Source organism: Petromyzon marinus, unplaced genomic scaffold (genome assembly GCF_048934315.1).
Source record: "Petromyzon marinus isolate PM22_M1 ecotype Great Lakes invasive population unplaced genomic scaffold, UKy_Petmar_22M1.pri1.0 PM_G_Scaffold_20, whole genome shotgun sequence".
NCBI lineage: Eukaryota > Metazoa > Chordata > Hyperoartia > Petromyzontiformes > Petromyzontidae > Petromyzon > Petromyzon marinus.
The window spans coordinates 379,918-401,767 of NW_027422762.1; the positions used below are offsets into that span (position 1 = coordinate 379,918).

At 53.2% G+C, this 21,850-nt stretch overlaps 1 protein-coding gene across 2 annotated transcripts; it reads right to left on the reverse strand.

Annotated features, from left to right (window-relative positions):
* Positions 1–1,328: 1,328 nt before the first annotated feature.
* LOC142912388 (uncharacterized) lies at positions 1,329–12,253 on the reverse strand. Of its 2 annotated transcripts, XM_076060556.1 has the most exons (7): positions 12,076–12,253; positions 9,722–10,385; positions 5,002–5,146; positions 4,445–4,784; positions 3,708–3,816; positions 3,250–3,313; positions 1,329–1,563 (listed from the first exon to the last, which is right to left on the reverse strand). In XM_076060556.1, the coding sequence occupies exons 2-7, from the start codon at positions 10,358–10,360 to the stop codon at positions 1,379–1,381; spliced, it is 1,482 nt and encodes a 493-aa protein (XP_075916671.1). In that variant the 5' UTR covers positions 10,361–10,385; positions 12,076–12,253; the 3' UTR covers positions 1,329–1,378. The 2 variants fall into 2 exon arrangements, with proteins under 2 accessions (XP_075916671.1, XP_075916672.1); XM_076060557.1 differs by lacking the exon at positions 12,076–12,253 and having other exon boundaries at positions 9,722–10,523.
* Between the last annotated feature and the right edge of the window lie 9,597 nt (positions 12,254–21,850).

Below are 21,850 nucleotides of genomic sequence, written 5' to 3' on the forward strand. Positions count from 1 at the left end.
TCGCCAACAACCGGCAGCATCAGGGTGAGGATCCTCACGCCATTGTACAGCCCTGGGGAGTGCGGGGAGACGGTGGTGAGCGGCCTCCATCACCACCCCCATCACCACCTGAATCATCATCGTCATGACCTCCATCACCACCCCCATCACCACCTGAATCATCACCTACATCACCACCTCCATCACCACTCCCATCACCACCTGAATCATCATCATCACCTCCATCACCACCATCATCACCTCCATCCACATCTCCATCATCACCTCCCTCCCATCACCTCTATCACCACCCCCATCACCACCTCCCTCCCATCACCTCTATCACCACCCCCATCGCCACCTCCCTCCCCCCCATCACCTCTATCACCACCCCCATCACCACCTCCCTCCACCCCCCATCACCACCTCCCCCGCGTCCCACTGATGAGTCTCTGGCTGTTGGGGTCATTCCGAGCGAGGACTCGCACAGCGTTGACCGAGGTGAACGCCAGCAGCCGTCGATGGCTCCGCAGCTGCTTCAGGAGGCAGGGCAGCCCCCCGCAGTGAGCGACAACCACGTTGCTAGGGAGCGTTGTTAGTGAGCATTGCTAGCGAGCGTTGCTAGCGAGCGTTGCGAGCGAGCGTTGCTAGCGAGCGTTGGCAGGGAGCGTTGCTAGGGAGCGTTAGTAGCGAGCATTGCTAGGGAGCGTTAGTAGCGAGCGTTGCTAGGGAGCGTTAGTAGCGAGCGTTGCTAGCGAGCGTTGGTAGCGAGCGTTGGTAGGGAGCGTTAGTAGCGAGTGTTGCTAGGGAGCGTTGTTAGGGAGCGTTGGTAGGGAGCGTTGTTAGGGAGCGTTGGTAGCGAGCGTTGCTAGCGAGCGTTGTTAGGGAGCGTTAGTAGCGAGCGTTGCTAGGGAGCGTTAGTAGCGAGCGTTGCTAGCGAGCGTTGGTAGCGAGCGTTGGTAGGGAGCGTTGGTAGCGAGCGTTGGTAGGGAGCGTTGGTAGCGAGCGTTGGTAGGGAGCGTTGGTAGGGAGCGTCGATAGCGAGCATTGGTAGGGAGCGTTGGTAGGGAGCGTCGATAGCGAGCGTTAGTAGCGAGTGTTGCTAGGGAGCGTTGGTATCGAACGTTACTAGGGAGCGTTGTTAGGGAGCGTTAGTAGCGAGCGTTGGTAGCGAGCGTTGCTAGGGAGCTTTAGTAGCGAGTGTTGCTAGGGAGCGTTGTTAGCGAACGGGGGCAGGAGGAGCGACGCTCACAATAACGAGCGGAGCGCCGGGGTGGCTAAAACGCGGCGAGTTGGCGCAGTTGGGGGCACGGGTGGTGGTGCAACGGCCGGCGGTCATCTCCTCAGTCGGTTGACCCCACGGCACCTGGCGGGTCCGCACCGCGACCTCCTGCCGGCCCTAGACGTGCACACGGCCTGGCGCGGGTGTTGGTTTTATGGTGCAGTGAGCCCCCACCTCGGTGTCTCTGCTGGCCAGGGTGTAGATGATGCTGGTTGCCGATTCCAGGACGACCGGGTTGTGTGACTGCTGCAGCAGGGACACGTAGCAGCTGACCGCGTCGGGTTGGTACAGCAGCTCACAGCCTGCACAACGCCCGTACATCATAAACTACTACACACCACACTACCATACACTACACTACTATACACAATACTATACACTACTACACTACTATACAGTACTATACACTACACTACTATACACTGCAGAATACACTACACTACTATACACTACACTATACACTACTATACACTACACTATACACCACACTACCATACACTACACTACTATACACTACACTACTATACACTGCAGACTACACTACACTCTATACCATACACAACACATTATATTACACTATAAACTACACTACAGACTACACTAAACTACTATACTACACTATACACTACACCACACTACCATACACTACACTGATAATACGTTTTTCCCCTTTTTCTGGCAACAAAACAGCTGTGTTAAGATGTTAAAACACCAAACTGAAACCTTTTACAAGGAATCTGTACCAGTACACTACACTATACACAACACTATACACTACTATACACTATAAACTACACTATACACTACTATACACTACACTATACAAGACACTATACACTACACTATACACTACACTATATACTACTATACACTACACTACTATACACTACACTATACACTACTATACACTACACTACTATACACTATACACTACACTAGTAGACACTACACTACACACTACTACACTACACTATACACTACACTATACACTACACACTAGTGCTGTACTAGTGACGAATTGGCCACGTTCTGTTTACGTGACAACCCTTACTAGGTGGCTGTGTCGGGTGGTGGTGGGTTTTAACGACTCAACATTTATATATTTACGTGATCTAACCCAAAAAAACTCTATTATGTACACTATACACGACTATACACTAACTATACATTACACTACACACGACACGAATATACACTACACTGTACACTACACTGTACACTACACTATACACTACACAGAGAGAAGTAGGCGCGCAGTTTCAGGACTCACTGTGAGGAGGAGGAGGGAGGGGTATGAGGAGGGGGGTGAGGGGGAGAAGAGTGAGAAGGAGGGGGTGAAGGAGGGGGAGGAGGAGGTCGAGGAGGGGGAGGAGGGGGGGAGGAGGATGAGCAGGAGGTGGAGGAGGAGGCGAGGATGAGAAGGAGGAAGGGAAGGAGGCTGCTGCTGTATCTGTGAGTGCTGCGACTCAGGACTGACCGCGGGGAGGAGGGAGGGGGAAGGGAGGGGGGAGGGAGGGGGAGAGGGGGTGAGTGAGGGTGTGAGTGAGGGTGTGAGTGAGGGTGTGAGTGAGTGAGTGTGTGTGAGTGAGGGTGTGAGTGAGGGTGTGAGTGAGTGAGTGAGGGTGTGAGTGAGGGTGTGAGTGAGGGTGTGAGTGAGTGTGTGAGTGAGGGTGTGAGTGAGGGTGTGAGTGAGGGTGTGAGAGGGGTGTGAGTGAGTGAGGGAGTGAGTGAGGGTGTGAGTGAGGGTGTGAATGAGGGTGTGAGAGGGGTGTGAGTGAGTGAGAGGGGAGTGAGTGAGTAAGTGAGGGAGTGAGTGAGGGAGTGAGGGAGTGAGTGAGGGAGTGAGTGAGAGGGGAGTGAGTAAGGGAGTGAGTGAGGGTGTGAGTGAGAGGGGAGTGAGTGAGGGAGTGAGAGGGGAGTGAGTGAGGGTGTGAGAGGGGAGTGAGGGTGTGAGTGAAGGTGTGAGTGAGGGGGGTGACAGTGGCCACCTGTTTTACGGGTCGTGATGTGCACGCTCAGCTGGTGCATGATGCAGACTGCATCCTCCACCGCCTGCGGACACAGACAGACCACGGCAGATGAAGGCAAAGATCCCCCGTGTAGCCCGTGGCAGACCGTAGGGGACAGTGCTGTTAGTTGCTCATGAGGGGGTGGATGGCCAGCGCCGCGGACATTACACACACACACACACGCACACATACACGCAGACATACACACACACATACATACACACACATACACACACACATACATACACACACATACACACATACATACACACACGCATACATACACACCTACACACACGTGGACATACACACACGCATACATACACATGCGCACACATACATACATACACACATACACACACGTACACATACACACATACACACGCGCACACACACATACACACATGCACACACAAGCACCTTGGTGTGGGGGTCACCTGAGTCTCGGTGTTGTGCCCTTTGAGTGCCGAGCGGATGAAGTGCAGCATGCAGTCCACCAGCCCCTCGCACTGCCGCACGCTCAGCCACATGTTCGAGCTCAACTCCCTGGAACGTCACGAACGTCACGTCAACCACGACGTCACCGCCGTGACGTCAACCCTGACGTCACCGCCGTGACGTCAACCCTGATGTCACCACCGTGACGTCAACCCTGACGTCACCGCCGTCACGTCAGCCCTGACATCACCGATGTCACATCAACCACGACGTCACCGCCGTGATATCAACCACGACGTCACCGCCGTGACGTCAACCACGACGTCACGGACGTCACAACAACCACGACGTCTCCGCCGTGACGTCAACCCTGACGTCACTGACGTCACATCAACCACGACGTCACCGACGTCACATCAACCACGTCACTCCCGTGACGTCGTGGTTGACGTCACCGCCGTGACGTCAACCCTGACGTCACCGCCGTGACGTCAACCCTGACGTCACCGACGTCACATCAACCACGACGTCACCGCCGTGACGTCGTGGTTGACGTCACCGCCGTGACGTTAACCACGACGTCACAACAACCATGACGTCACCGCTGTGACGTTGTGGTTGACGTCACCGCCGTGACGTCAACCACGACGTCACCGACGTCACATCAACCACGACGTCACCGACGTCACATCAACCACGACGTCACCGCCGTGACGTCTGCCTCGGCGCGCCTTACCGCAGGCACTTCAGGGTGTTGCAGAATGCCGCGGAGGGCGAGGAAGGCGAGCAGGGCAAGGCGGGCGAGGTGAGCGAGGTGAGCGAGGTGGATGAGGTGGGCGAGGAGGGTGAGGTGGGCGAGGAGGGTGAGGTGAGCGAGGTGAGCGAGGTGGGTGAGGTGAGCGAGGTGGATGAGGTGAGCGAGGTGGATGAGGTGAACGAGGTGGGTGAGGTGGGCGAGGCTCCCCGGTTGCTGATCCAGCCGCTCTCCGGCACCATCACGAGCTCCACCAGTGCCGGCAGGCAGCACACCAGTGCCACCCTCAGAGACTCGTGGTACGTCAGGTTGCACAGCGTGCCTGGGGCATCATCATCACTGGATCATCATCATCACCATATTATCATCATCATCATTACCAGATCATCATCACCAGATCATCATCATCATCACCAGATCATCATCATCACCAGATCATCATCATCGTCATCACATCATCATCATCACCACATCATCATCATCATCACCAGATCATCACCACCACCAGCAGGTCACCACGAAGGCTGGTGCGTTGTTACCGGTGATCCTCTCCAGGGCGTGAGGGTTTCGAGTGCGTCCCAGCAGGCTGGCGAGGGCGGCGACGCCGCCCCTGTTGCAAAGCGCCAACGCACCAACACGGCTGGAGCTGAGGGCTTGCAACGCCTCGCACACGAACACAGACACCTGTGGGGGCACGCGGAGGTGAGGAGATACACACACAAGACACACACAGACACAACAATAACAACCGCCATTCGCCACTAAGTGGCGGTGACGTCACCACGACGCTTGTGCCAGGCTATGTGCACCCTGAGGCCACGTGAAGTGTCGAACGCCCGCTGGCAGGAGGTCACGGGGCAGACCCAGGTGCCACGGGTCGACTGACTGAGATGACTGGCTGATGCACCACCTGTGCCCCCTACTGTGCCAACCTGCTGTGCTTTCGCCACCCGGCGCTCCGCTCGTTGTTGTGAGCGTCGCTCCTCCGCCCTCCGTTGTTGTTGGAGGGCGACTACCTCCAACTGCCCAGTAGCATCCTTCACGAGCCTCCTCCACAGAGGCCGATCTTGACACCGCTGGTACCAGTCATCGGCAAGTCCACTCAGCTCCACGTTCCTCCTGTACCATATCACTCCATCTCTTCTCTAGCCCGTGCAGCGCCCGCTTAGCCCCCTCAATCCGGCCGAACAAAAGCTGTTTCGGCATGCGGTGGCTGGGCATGCGGGCTACATGACCCAGCCATCGCAGCCTTGCCCGCCGGAGCTCACCGATGGGACCTTGCCCAGATCTTTCAAGGATTTGTGAGCTCCTCACACAATCCAGTCTGGTTCAACCCGGTATGGATCGTAGGCAGGCCAGCCTAAATGTTTCTAACCAGCGAAGATGTTCCATTAGGGGGGTCCACGTTTCGCAAGCGTAGAGAAGGGAGGGAATGACCGTGGCCGAGAAGACCTGACGCTTAGTGCAGAGCGACAGACCAGGTAGCTTCCACACAGCGTTACGCAACCGATGAAAGGATATTGCCGCTCGACTGATTCGGAGTGAGACCTCTGCTGTTAAACTGGAGCCAGTCATAAGCACACTGCCCAGGTATGGGAAACTCTCCACTTTCTCCACAACTGCCCCATCACCGATTGGGAGTTGTGGGGGTGGAGTGTCCGATGGTACAAAATACCCAGGCAGGTGCTTAGTTTTGGTGGGGCTGATGGTAAGGCCCCACCTCTTAGTGGCATGCTCCAGTCTCAGCAGCAGCGTCTCCAACTCCTCCTCTGACTGAGCAGCTATTACCAAATCATCAGCATACATGTGTTTGAGCAATAGGGAGCCATCCCTTGACCGCACCCGGGCATCAATCAGCCTCCCATTATATCTGTACCATATGGAGATTCCCCCGGTAGAGCTATTGAAGGCTTCACGAACTACGTGGTCAAAATAGATGTTAAATAATGTGGGAGCCAGAGGACATCCCTGTCGCACCCCAAGGTGTACAGGGAATGGCTCTGACTCCCGGGCACGTAGTTTTACCCGGGCCCGCTCACCATCATGAAGGTCCTTAATGATCGTGAGCAGAGGGTCAGGTACTCCAAAAGCACGAAGAACGACCCAGAGCCCAGGCCTACTGATGGTATCATAGGCCTTGACCAGGTCAATAAAGCAGAGATGTCGGTCTTGTTGGAATTCCCTACACTTCTGCTGTAGCAGACGGACAGAAAATATGGCATCTGTGCAGGACCGCCCTTTCCTGAAACCACATTGGGGCTCCGCAAGCCTCTCCTCAGCGTGCCTGGCAAGGCGATGCTGAATAATCCTTGCCAGGACCTTTCCTGGCACACTGAGTGAGATGCCCCTGTAGTTGTTACAGTCTGTGCGGTCCCCCTTCTTAAAAAGGGGGACCACCAGGGCATCCTTCCAATCCTGCAGAACCCGTCCAGTGGTCCAGACTGTTGTTATGATGTCATATAGGGCAGTCTGTGCACAAACGCCACCCTCCCTCAGCATTTCGCTTAGGAGATCATCTCTGCCCGCTGCCTTTCCTGGTCTCAGACTCCGGATCGCCTTCAGTACTTCCTCAGCAGATGTCACCTCAGCCAGCCACTCACAGGGGGTGACTTCTTCCAATATTTGAGGCACCGCAGCCTCAGCAGGGTTATCCTCACTTTGTGCCACGATGTTTTCCTGGCTGAGGGATTTTCCCTCCCCCAGGACCTCACAGAAATGTTCAGCAAATCTGCAAACCTGTTCCTGGGGGTCGGAGATTGGATCACCGTTTTTTCCCCTAATGATGGTAATAGGTGTGGCGCTGCAGGTTACTTTTTTGATGGAGTTAAATAGAGATTTGTGATCACGGGCCACTGAGGCAGACTCCATCTCCTCAGCAACCCGCGACCACCACCCATCCTTGCAGCGCCTCACGGCTCTCCGAACCTCCGAGCGAAGGCTGCGGTAAGCCTCCTCATTCTCTGACGTGGGATTCTGTAGCCGATGACAGTGGGCCTGTCGCTTTTTCTCAACCATCCTGAACACATCCTCTGTCAGCCAGGGTCTCTGGGGAGGTCTGGACCGCGTACCTAAAGCAGCCATTGCAGCTGCATGAGTCACAGTCCTAAACCTCGCCCATTTACCCTCGACATCAGGAGGAGTCGGGGACGATGCCAATCCCAGCCGCAAGCGATGATGAAATTCTCGCTTGCAACTTTCATCAGATAACCGAGACCAGGCCACTTTAGGTCGGAATGGGGTCCTGGGTGTACACCCACCACCGGAGTGGAAGAATGGCAGGCGCATCTTACAGATGACTAGTCGATGGTCAGAGGGCAGATCAGCTCCACGGTAGGTCCTGGTGTCAAGAACATGGGCTCGCATTCGCTGGTCCGTCACTATGTAGTCCAGCAGATGTTCTTGCTTGGACCCGGCATGCATCCATGATGTTGTGTGGATGCGCCGATTCCGGAACAGCGTGTTGGTAATTACAAGCCCATGGGCTGCACAAAAATCTAGCAGCCTCTTACCGTTGTTATTGAGCTGATCTGGCCCATGCCCTCCAATCACTCCAGACCAGGTGCCAGTATCATGACCAACTCGGGCATTGAAGTCACCCAACATGATGACTCTATCCCGAGGGGCCACTTTAGCCAGCACCTGTGACAGGAGGTCATAGAAGGCATCTGACTCATCGGCTTTGCCTGCATCCCTCCACGGATGTTCATCTTCGGTGGGGGCATAAGTAACCACGACCATTATTCCTCGCCTCCGGTTGATGGGAAGGCGAGCCCAAAGTAGCCTGGGGCTTACAGCTTCCCACACCTCACCGCCACGCTCCCATGCCCCCTTCATTCTTTTGTTCAAAAGAAGACCCACACTCTGTTGTTTGGCAGTCTGCTGCCCCGAGTAGAGGACTGTCCCCCCTCATGGTGGCAGGAGCCAGAGCCGGTCCACCGGACCTCCTGAATGCCGCATAGATCCAGGCGGTACCGGTCCAGCTCCCGACAGAGGAGTGGCAGCCTCTCCTCTGCAGTGAGCGTTCGAACATTCCACGTGGCCACCCGTAGTGGCTTTTCGTTGTTTCTGGAGTAGCCCCGAGGGTAGGTATTCAATCTCCTGGCTCCGCCAATTGGGGTTTGGCCAGGAGACGTCATAGACGCCTGGCCCCCCGGGGCCTCCGGCACAAGCTTATTAGTTACATATTTCAGTTTAACTCGTGGTTTCGTGGTAATTAATTGAAGGTGAAGGGGTTACCAGCCCCTCGCACCCGTCCAGAGCCCCCGTTTAGCCCCTGTGGTGGACACATATGCCATGAGGGGAGGAGCCAATCAAAATTGGATCTTCCCCCACAGCACTGTCCACGACAGAGTTGCCCGTCCGGCACCGCGAGGAGGTCGGGGGTTGTTTTGCCGGACTACACACACACAGACACACACACACAGACACACACAAGACACACACACACGAACACACACACCTGTGGGGGCACGGGCAGGTGAGGAGATGCACACACACACAGACACACGCACACACACAAGACACACACACACATACAGACACACACACATACATACACACACACACCTGTGGGGGCACGCGGAGGTGAGGAGATGCACACACACACATACACACACACAAGACACACACACACAAGACACACACACACATACAGACACACACATACACGCACACGAACACACACACCTGTGGGGGCACGCGGAGGTGAGGAGATGCACACACAGACAAGACAAAGATCCCCCGTGTAGCCTTAACAGACTGTAGGGGCAAGTGCTGTTAGCGAGCAGCACCTATGAAGGCCGGAACGGTACACGAGGGGGTGGGTGGCCAGCACTACGCCCGACCGCCTTTGTCTCCCTAGTGGCGATGTTTACACACCACACCAGGTACTCATTTGAGGCTGAGTCGACCTAGGGGAGGCCCGGGACCGGTTCAGATAATCGTCACCGGTGTTGACCGTGAGCGGGAATCGAACCCGGGTCGCCAGGTTCATAGCGCGGTGTAGCGCTAACCGCTACACTACCGCTCCCCACACACACAGACACACGCACACAGACAGACAAAGATACAAAGACAAAGATCCCCCGTATAGCCTGAACAGACTGTAGGGGCAAGTGCTGTTAGCGAGCACAGACAGACACACACACACAGACACACACACACACAGACACACAAACAGACACACACACACACAGACACACACAGACACACACACAGACAGACACACACAGACTCCCACTGCCCCACACGTGGTCTCACCTGGTCGTCGACCTCACGGGCAGCGAGCAGCGTCAGGAGTTGGCGCAGCGACCCGGCCGCCCTCACCACCGCCAGCACCAACTCACTGGGTTGCTCGCCAACGCCAACGCCAACGCCACCGCCAACGCCACCGCCAACGCCCTCCCCCACGGAGCGGCGCCCTCTCGCTGCCTGCTGCAACACCCTGGTGGCGGCGGTGGTGGTGTTGGTGGTGTTGGTGGTGGTGTTGTTGGTGGTTTTGATGGTTTTGGCGGTGGTGTTGTTGGCGGTGTTGGAGGTGGTGTTGTTGGCGGTGTTGGAGGTGGTGGTGTTAGTGGTGTTGTTATTGGTGTTTTTGGTGGTGTTGGAGGTGGTGTTGTTGGTGTTTTTGGTGGTGTTGGAGGTGGTGTTGTTGGCGGTGTTGGAGGTGGTGGTTTTGGCGGTGTTGTTGGTGTTGGAGGAATTGTTGGTGGTGTTAGTGGTGTTGTTGTTGGTGTTTTTGGCGGTGTTGGAGGTGGTGGTGTTGGTGAAGAGGCGTCTAAAGGTTCCCAGGAAGCAGCTCCACCAGCGGTGCGGGGAGCCAGCAGCAGCAGCAGCAGCGGCGGCAGGGCGCGGGGTCGTGAGGGCCGTGGTGGAGGTGACCATGATGGTGGTGACCATGGTGGTGGTGGCTGAGTCCCTCAGTCTGCGGGGGGAGGGAGAGTGGGGGAGAGGTGAGCGTGTGGGTGGGTGTGAGGGCAGATACTGTACACGGACAGATACTGTACACGGACAGATACTGTGCACTGACAGATACTGTACACGGACAGATACTGTACACTGACAGATACTGTACACGGATGGATACTGTACAGGGCAGATACTGTACACTGACAGATACTGTACACGGACAGATACTGTACACTGACAGATACTGTACACAGCCACATACTGTACACAGAGATACTGTACACAGAGAGATACTGTAAACAGACCGATACTGTACACAGCCACTGTACACAGAGAGTGTACAAGAAGAGACAGACTGCGTGTAGAGACAGACTGCGTGTAGAGACAGACTGTGTGTAGAGACAGACTGTGTGTAGAGACAGACTGTGTGTAGAGACAGACTGCGTGTAGAGACAGACTGCGTGTAGAGACAGACTGCGTGTAGAGACAGACTGTGTGTAGAGACAGACTGTGTGTAGAGACAGACTGTGTGTAGAGACAGACTGTGTGTAGAGACAGACTGTGTGTAGAGACAGACTGTGTGTAGAGACAGACTGTGTGTAGAGACAGACTGTGTGTAGAGACAGACTGTGTGTAGAGACAGACTATGTAGAGACAGACTGTGTGTAGAGACAGACTGTGTGTAGAGACAGACTGTGTGTAGAGACAGACTGTATGTAGAGACAGACTGTATGTAGAGACAGACTGTGTGTAGAGACAGACTGTATGTAGAGACAGACTGTCTCTACATACAGACTGTGTGTAGAGACAGACTGTATGTAGAGACAGACTGTGTGTACATACAGACTGTGTGTAGAGACAGACTGTGTGTACACACACAGACTGTATCTACACACACACAGAGTACACCACGTCAGGAACAGAGAGAGAGGGTTCGTGAGAGAGAGCTTGGCGCCTTCCCCTCGGTGAGAGAGGCGAGGGTGAGGAGGAGGTGGTGAGGAGGTGGTGAGAAGGTGGTGAGGAGGTGGTGAGGAGGTGGTGAGTAACAGAGAGGGAAGGGCGCACACCGTGAGTGAGTGAGAGAGAGCTTGGCGCCTTCCCCTCAGAGAGAGGTGGTGAGAGTGAGGAGGTGGTGAGGAGGAGGTGAGAGTGAGGAGGAGGTGGTGAGGAGGAGGTGAGAGTGAGGAGGTGGTGAGTGAGGAGGTGGTGAGAGTGAGGTGGTGAGAGTGAGGAGGAGGTGGTGAGAGTGAGGAGGTGAGAGTGAGGAGGTGGTGAGGAGGTGGTGAGAGTGAGGAGGAGGTGAGGAGGTGGTGAGAGTGAGGTGAGGAGGAGGTAGTGAGAGTGAGGAGGTGGTGAGGAGGTGGTGAGAGTGAGGAGGTGGTGAGGTGGTGAGTAACAGAGAGAGGGAAGGGCGCACACCGTGAGTGTGGTGAGAGAGAGAGCTTGGCGCCTTCCCCTCAGAGAGAGGAGGTGAGAGTGAGGAGGTGAGAGTGAGGAGGTGAGGAGGAGGTGAGAGTGAGGAGGAGGTGAGGAGGAGGTGATGAGAGTGAGGAGGAGGTGGTGAGAGTGAGGAGGTGGTGAGAGTGAGGAGGAGGTGGTGAGGAGGTGGTGAGAGTGAGGAGGTGGTGAGAGTGAGGAGGAGGTGGTGAGGAGGAGGAGGCGGCTGCTGCTACCTCAGCCACGAAAGTTTTAAAGTAAACATTTACCTGAGACCCGTGAAGACAATGGCGGTCGCGCTTGCTGGCGCCAAACAGGAATGAGGCGGTTAGAAGCCACTAGCCCCGCCTCCAGGGGAGGGGCCACGGCGGCGGGGGGCGTGGCTTAGGATGGCGTGAGTGGCTTAGAGCGGAAGGGGCATGGCTTAGGACGGCGGGAGTGGCTTAGAGCGGGGGGAGTGGCTTATAGCGGGGGGGGGGGGGGGGGGGGGGAGTTGGCTTAGGACGGCGAGAGTGGCTTATAGCAGGGGGGCGTGGCTTAAGACGGCGGGAGTGGCTTAGCGGGGGGGGGAGTGGCTTAGAGCGGAGGGGGAGAGTGGCTTAGGACGGCGGGAGTGGATTCGAGCGGGGGGGGGGAATGGCTTAGAGCGTGGGGGAGTGGCTTAGAGCGTGGGGGAGTGGCTTAGAGCGGGGGGAGTGGCTTAGAGCGTGGGGGAGTGGCTTAGAGCAGGGGGAGTGGCTTAGAGCGTGTGGGAGTGGCTTAGAGCGGGGGGGGGGGGGGGGTGTTTGCACAGTCACACAAAGTCACTTTAAGATGTTTTTTTTTATTCTTAGCTCTTTTGGCAAAGTCACGTTGAAGGGAAACAATAAAATAATAAAATATATATTAAACAATAAAAATATAAAAAATATATATTTTATTGTTTCCCTTCAACGTGACTTTACCGAAAGAGCTAAGAATATGAATTACTGCAGTCACGAAAGCTTTAAATCAAGATGTTTTTCTTGTTCGTGTTTTTGTGTTTTTGTTTGTTGTGGTTGCACTCCGATTCAAGAGCCGAATGGCTCACAGGGCTATAACCAAAATAAACTGAACTTAAAACTGAACCAGCACGCACATAGTAATCGATACTCGCTTCGTATCAAAAATTGTGAATCGATTCTTCCACCATTTCAACAAAGGGGGCGGTGGAATCAATGGTCGATGCTATGAATCGACGATCAATTATGTTGTCGTGTGGGAGAGTGGTGGGTGTAGTGGTTAGCGCTGCGCTTTGCTACGAAATTGGCGACCCGGGTTCGATTCCCGCTCACGGTCAAACACCGTCAGTGACGATTATCTGAACCGGTCCTGGGCCTCCTCTAGGTCGACTCAGACTCAAATGAGTAGCTGGTGTAGCGGTGTGTAGTAGTCAACATCGCTAGCACTGGGGAGACAAAGGCGGCTGGGCGTGGTGCTGGCCACCCACCCCCTCGTGTGCCGTGCCGGCCTTCATAGGCGCTGCTACTCGCTAACAGCACTTGCCCCTACAGTCTGTTAAGGCTACACGGGGGACCTTTGTCTTTGTGAGTGAGCAAGAGAAAAAAATTCCAAAAATTTTCTTGCTGTGGTTTTCACACCTGATGATGATTGCTCGTGTTGCAGTCGAAACGTCGTGAGAATTTAATCGTTTTATATTTTTATTATTGTATCGTTTCCCTTCTACGTGGTGGTGACTTTACCGAAAGAACCAAGAATATTAATCCCTGCAGTCAAGAAAGCTTTTAAATCGAAATAAAATAATTGCATTTTAACAACTTGTGCATTCAATATTTAAATGGCAGCTATTCAAACTGGGTTTTTTTTGCCGTTGGGTTAGTTATTTGGTCCAGACTTTGGCGCGTTGCAATCAGAATATACTGGGCGAATCTGATGAGCTATGAAGCTCTTTTTCACAGACGTCCAGTACACAGATGAGCCACGGCTAATATTAGCGGGGGAGTGACATCTGCATTGGTCCGGGGCAATGTTTGTATCGAGTGGAAGAGGGCCTAGGCCCTGTTAAGTCTAGGCTCTATTTACAACGAAGCATATTGGTGACCAGCCAAATACTCTAGATGATTACACTGAATGATTTACAGCATTTCTGTCGCATGCTTAGTTTAACATTGGTCTGTTTTGTTTAACAGCGCAGGTGTCAGTGCCACAGCCGTCATTTGCAGATTCAACATTCAAGTGCGTTCACTTCAAGCCCTTTGTCAGAGCTCTTGATAGAACATCGCGTTGCACGAGTATTTGAAGTGCCTATCCGGTCTTCTTTGGTTCTTTCGGTAAAGTCACCACGTGGAATGAGAATACAATAATAAAATAAAGCAATAAAATTCCCATGACGTTCCGTTTCATTTCATTATTTTATTCTCATTCTAGGTGGTTACTTTACCGAAAGAACCAAAGAAGATGAACCCTTGCAGTCGCGAAAGCTTCAAATCGAGATGTCCACCTATCTGGTGTTCGTTTCACCACGTAGCAGGTGCCCAAATGCATTACCTGGGAAACCACGTGGCATGTTCATGCTAAGGGTCGTCACCTTGTTCCCAGTTGGGTAAACCGCAGTCACAGTGGAAGCACTTCACGCCGTCGCCATCGCCTGTGACCACACACACATATATACCGCACGTTATTCTCCTGCGCTGCATTTGACCTATCTCATGGACACGCACGCAGACATTGCTGGAGGGATACACAGAAAGTAACAAAAAAAAAGCGTATGTGCATATTCGATATTAATATTTTCTCGATGAATCATGTTTATGCTATGATATGCAGAGGATATTTCAATACGTTTTAATTTGTAGCTATAGATACTTCCTGAGGCACCACTGCCGAGGGAAAAATGCCCTCAGTAACACAATTAAGGATATGAGTAGAAACAGGGTGGGGGGGGGTTAATGGCAATTCCAACTCCTAATGAAGGTCAACTTTTAAAAAAATCCAAAGCAGAAGTAAACACAATCAAATATTTCATTGCCTACCCCTAATCAAAGGGACCCCCAGCTATTAGATTCCTTCTAATCAGCGACACTGGAAAGTATTTCCCAAACACCGGATTGCCAAAATAAAACGACAAAAGATAATTGGTAATAGTGCGGCGAGTTCGACCCAGTCGCAGACGTACCCTTTGGAGGCAACGCTTTTATTAACGCCAATCACACGCGATGGTGACTGCCCCTTAGCAGGACAACAACCTGTGGTGGTGACCACCGGGCTAACTACACTAATTACTCCGCCACTAGCTACAACGCACCGGACCACAGCCCGGGTGGTCCCGGTCCACGTGCAGGAGACTCTGCGGCGACGTGGACGAAGCTTTCTTCAGGACGAACAAACAGCGCCGGTCCCTCCGGGGGACGCGGCCGACATCCCCTCCGCCCCTCGGCCACGACCGCCTTCCTGGAATCCTCCGGCAGAATCTCAACCCTGACACGTGACCGCCCCTAGCCCCCCCCCCCCCCCACCCACTCGGGGCCCCCGCGTAGACTTCGGTGTCCCCTGGGGTCAACCGAGAGTGCCACGGCCTACAGTGACCCCGTCTCTCCGCGGCCGGCACTCCCGCAGACCCCATCCTGTAGGGACCGGCGCTGCACGCCGAGCGTGGTGCCATCCAGCGCTCTAGGGCCGGTGCCGCACCCACACCCAGGTGGTGTCCGCGATGTCGCTACACCGCACGCCTCTCTAGGGCCGGCACCACACACTGACATCCCGCCATGTCACTACAGTAGTATTCAACATTTTTTACTTGCTGACAAGTCCTTGTTAGAAGTGTAGTGACATGGAACGGGCCGCCATGGCGCGTAGCGCTGGCTGCTGGCAGAGAAGGGGATCCGCCGTTGTAGCAACCCTGTCCGCCAGCAGGTCACGTGATAAGCCGGAGAGAGGGAAGTGGGGCAAAGGTGACAGAGGCAAAGCCCGGGAACCTTCTGGTAGCTTCTAGAAGGAGGGGAGTGGCCGAGGGCGGAGCCGTCGGTTGAACCGAGGTCCTTGCTGTGCCCGCGGGCTGTGGCACGCCGACGGTCATTGGGGGTTACATATCCCCGGCGGCCGGGTCATTGCCATGCATTCGCGATCATTTTGTAATCGTTCCGGTTACTTACTGTTCTCGTTAATTTAGCTCGCGAGCGGGGATGATGGTTGCCGTTGTTGCGTTCGTTGTCCCGCCGCTATGCGAGGTGCGGAGGTCAGCCGGGACGGCTGTTTTTGTTCGCGGGGGAGGGGGGGGGGGCGATGTAGCGCCGTGTGTTGGCAAGGAAGGGGGTCTTGGCCCTCGGTTTAAAAAAAAAACAGGGTTAGGACCACCACACATTTACACGTCAGAGAATGTTCCCGCCATACCAGTGTAACAGAAGCCAGCGATCGCAAGTCGCTGCGCAGCTACACAGGCAGTGGACGGCCAGGGCTGGTAGGTTGCAAGCTGTGCCACCACCGAATGCATTTCTGGATTCCTGGCCCTCGTCCTCGCCGTGGGAGATGCGGAGCGCGCACTGTTCTGAGCGCCAGGCAAAAATGAGGCATGCTAGAAGACGCGCACCAAAAAATAACACGACTACTCATGGAATGTAACATTCTTATTGACGTTCAGCACTTTCTGTCAAGCGATGTCATCCGGATTCAACAACGTACGGGGTGATCCAGTTATAAATACCCCACCAAATAGCATGGAGAAATTAGGGAGAAACGTGATTTCAATACACTCGTTAGATCGTTTAACACTCTCCTCTGTAAGATATGGAGGCATGGTTTTCACAATATTCACTCTGACCTGTTGGGAAGAGAGTTATAAAAAAAATCAGTAGGGTGTCTATAAACGCAAAGCAAGACATGGCCCAAATGTCGTTGTTATTTTGTAGGATAAATGTAAAAGACATCATCCTGGGTAATGCAAATTAAGGTATTGACCGTGCCCGGTGCCAATAAAGCTATTGAAATCTGGTTACACGTCATTAAAGTGGCCATGGCAGCAATAAAGGCCACATACCTAATTATAAAATTCACCCTCAACTTACTGCTTTTAATTGTCGATTTAAAGCTTTCGTGACTGCAAGGATTCATCTTCTTTGGTTCTTTCGGTAAAGTCACCACCACGTAGAATGAGAATAAAATAATAAAATAATAAAAAATAACACAATAAAATTCTCGCGACGTTTCGGCCACAACACAAGCGGCCTTCTACAGGTGAAGAGACGAGACTGTCTGGACTGATGCTCCTGTAGTTTGTGGAGTGACTCATGCAGCTGGAGCTCCAGCGCTGTCCTCCAGACAGTCTCGTCCCTTCACCTGATGAAGGCCACTTGTGTCGTGGCCGGAAACGTCGTGAGAATTTTATTGTGTTATTTTATTTTATCAATTTATTATTTTATTTTATTGCTTTCAAGCACAGGAAAGATAGTGCATCTTACAACGCAGAGAACACGGTTATGGGCAAAAAATTCAACAATTGAGACGCACACGCACGAGACCATTTAGCAACACCCACCTGGGCCTGAGCGAGTTGGACGTCACCGGCGTTGCTGCTGCCCGTCGCGAAAGCGCCGGTTGAGAAATGTCGCTCGTGCTCCTTCACAGGGACATCCCCCTCCTTACTCTTTGGTTCTATTCGGTAAAGTCACGTAGGTAAAAAAATACCTACGTGGTGACTTTACCGAATAGAACCAAAGAGTATGGATCCTTGCAGTCACGAAAGCTTCAAATATAGAACATCTCCCTCCCTCCTCCCAGTGAGACATTTCGCCGGAACAACAGAGGCAGGACCACCCGGTCGCCGGGACCCACGTAGTACAGTCCGGCGCGTGCTAAGTCCTCAGGCCGAACGGGAGATGACTTCTGGCCACGTGGAGAATGAGAGCGGCCGGTTTGCTTCGACGCGCATCTCCCAGTTGGACGGTGCCCCTTCCTTCACGTGCGGCAGGGAAGTCGGAGCGTTTTGCATAGGCGGTTCGTTCGTGGCAATCGGAGGTTGGCAGAGATTGATGATAATGACGGGTGATTTCGGATGCATCGTTGGTAGCCGCCGCAATATGTCTCGGTGCAGATGCTCCGCCGGAGGTCTGAGCATTTGCAGCTTGTGCCAGTGACCGAGCAAACGTACAATTTGTAAAACTCTGCAAATTTCGATTTGAAGCTTTCGTGACTGCAAGGATTCATCTTCTTTGGTTCTTTCGGTAAAGTCACCACCACGTAGAATGAGAATAAAATAATTCTCACGACGTTTCGGCCACAACACAAGTGGCCTTCATCAGGTGAAGGGACGAGACCTGTCTGGAGGACAGCGCTGGAGCGAACACAGCCACGCTCAGATCGCGACCTTTAAGCCGAGTCACCTGGCTTCCAATTACCGATCACTCCTTTGCAGGAGAAGCATTCAACCTTGTCTTCCTTTCTGGTGTAAAAACAAATCCAGCTTTGGCCAGATCCTGTATCAGTGGCTGTAAATTTGATGGGCAATTTACAAACCGGCCAAGGCGATAAATGTGTTTTGAAAGGTCGTCGATGGGAAGGGACATGCTTCCTTTCTTCACTTTGAGAACTCCTACAAATGGAAAACAAGTTGGATGAAAGTAATTAAGAACCAAGAATATGTTTCAGTCACTTTAAATATTTTATTTTAGAAAATATATATTTTCATTGGTTTCTGTAAGGCTTTGAGCGCTACCCTTTATAAACCAACCTTCTAAACGTTTACAAAAAATAAACAGTCAATAACACTGCCTGAAATGAAATATACAGGGTGATATTTATTTTAACAAATCACATCGGGGTAATTTAATTTATTTTAACAAATAGTTCAAGCTGACTTCCATTAACGTTAATGCACGTGTGAATTGTGAGGAGGGGCTGAGAAGAACACACACAGTCACACCACACAGTCACACACCACATACACTACACATACACAGTCACAGACACACACCACACACAAGCACACCACACAGTCACACACAGACACACCACAGTCACACACACCACACACACAGTCACACACACCACACACACAAACACCACACACACCACACAGACACACCACACACACCAACACACACAGTCACACACACAGACACACCACACAGTCGCACACACCACACACACAGAGTCACACACACCACACACACCACACACACCACACACACACAGTCACACACACAGTCACACACCACACACACAAACACCACACACACCACACACAGACACACCACACACACAAACACCACACACCACACATAGACACACCACACACACAAACACCACACACACCACACACCACATACAGACACACCACACATCACACACAGACACACCACATACAGACACACCACACACAGACACACCACACACGCCACACACCACACCAGATACACCACACACCACACACACCACACACAGACACACACACAGACACACCACACACAGACACACCACACACCACACGCAGACACACCACACACACACCACACACAGACACACCACACACGCCACACACCACACCAGATACACCACACCAGATACACCACACACACCACACACAGACACACCACACACACCACACACAAGCACACCACACACAAGCACACCACACAGTCACACACAGACACACCACAGTCACACACACCACACACACAGTCACACACACCACACACACAGTCACACACACCACACACACAGTCACACACACCACACACACAGTCACACACACCACACACACAGTCACACACACCACACACACAGTCACACACAGTCACACACACCACACACACAGTCACACACACAAACACCACACACCACACCACACAGACACACACACCAACACACACAGTCACACACACAGACACACCACACAGTCGCACACACCACAAAGATCCAAAGATCCCCCATATAGCCTTAACAGACTGTAGGGGCAAGTGCTGTTAGCGAGCACCTATGAAGGCCGGAACGGTACACGAGGGGGTGGGTGGCCAGCACCACGCCCGACCGCCTTTGTCTCCCTAGTGGCAATGTTTACACACCGCGCCAGGTACTCATTTGAGGCTGAGTCGACCTAGGGGAGGCCCGGGACCGGTTCAGATAATCGTCACTGGTGTTGGCCGTGAGCGGGAATCGAACCCGGGTCGCCAGGTTCATAGCGCAGCGCGCTAACCGCTACACTATCGCTCCCCACTACACACAGACACACCACATACAGACACACCACACACAGACACACCACACACGCCACACACCACACCAGATACACCACACACCACACACAGACACACCACACACACCACACACAGACACACACACAGACACACCACACACAGACACACCACACACAGGCACAGACACACCACACACACCACACACAGACACACACACAGACACACCACACACAGACACACCACACATAGACACACCACACACAGACACACCACATACACCACACACAGACACACCACACACAGACACACCACACACACCACACACACACCACACACAGACACACCACACACGCCACACACCACACCAGATACACCACACCCACCACACACACAGAGTCACACACACCACACACACCACACACACACCACACACACACAGTCACACCCCACACACACAAACACCACACACACCACACACAGACACACCACACACACAAACACCACACACCACACATAGACACACCACACACACAAACACCACACACACCACACACCACATACAGACACACCACACATCACACACAGACACACCACATACAGACACACCACACACAGACACACCACACACGCCACACACCACACCAGATACACCACACACCACACACAGACACACCACACACACCACACACAGACACACACACAGACACACCACACACAGACACACCACACATAGACACACCACACACAGACACACCACACACACCACACACAGACACACCACACACAGACACACCACACACACCACACACACACCACACACAGACACCCCACACACGCCACACACCACACCAGATACACCACACCAGATACACCACACACACCACACACAGACACACCACACACAGACACACCACACACAGACACACCACACATAGACACACCACACACAGACACACCACACACAGACACACCACACACAGACACACCACACATAGACACACCACACACAGACACACCACACACACCACACACAGACACACGACACACCACACACACACACACCACACACAGACACACCACACACACCACACACACACCACACACAGACACACCACACACAGACACACCGCAAACAGACACACCACACACACCACACACACACACCACACACAGACACACCACACACAGACACACCACACACTCCACACACAGACACACACACCACACACACACCACACACAGACACACCACACACACACAACACACAGACACACCACACACACAGTCACACACACACCACACACACACTACACACACACCACACACACCACACACACATCACACACACACACACCACACACAGACACACCACACACACCACACACACACACCACACACAGACACACCACACACACACACCACACACACACAACACACAGACACACCACTCACACAGTGCGCTAACCACTGCACCACCGCTCCCCACACACACAGTGCGCTAATCACTGCACCACCGTTCCACCGATGTATCGATTGGCTCGGCTCACCGTGGCTGCTGCACCACGTGACGAGGTGGAGGACGAAGAGTTTCCGCATCGCCATTCACAACACGCCAAGTCACGTGCAGAGAAAATCGATTTAACGTTCGATTAAATATACACGCGTCGATTCCCAATGGGATGCAATTAGGAATCGATTATAGTAGAGTTATGGATGTATGGAGTCGATTTCCTTTGGTATAACATGGGAATCGATTTATAGTGGATTAGGCTAATGAAATCGATTTCCGTTGTGATAACATGGGACTCAACAGTGGTCTAAAATGAACCTTCATTAATCGATTCTTACTGTGAATACGTGGGAATCGACCGAGTTAGAC

Excerpts from the sequence above, each read along its gene's own strand:
- LOC142912388 (XM_076060556.1), bottom strand. The coding sequence starts at position 10,360 with ATGGTCACCACCATCATGGTCACCTCCACCACGGCCCTCACGACCCCG. Across the intron at positions 5,147-9,721 it reads CCCGTGAGGTCGACGACCAG|GTGTCTGTGTTCGTGTGCGA; the intron begins GTGAGACCACGT and ends GTGCCCCCACAG. Across the intron at positions 1,564-3,249 it reads CATCACGACCCGTAAAACAG|GCTGTGAGCTGCTGTACCAA; the intron begins GTGGCCACTGTC and ends GGCGTTGTGCAG.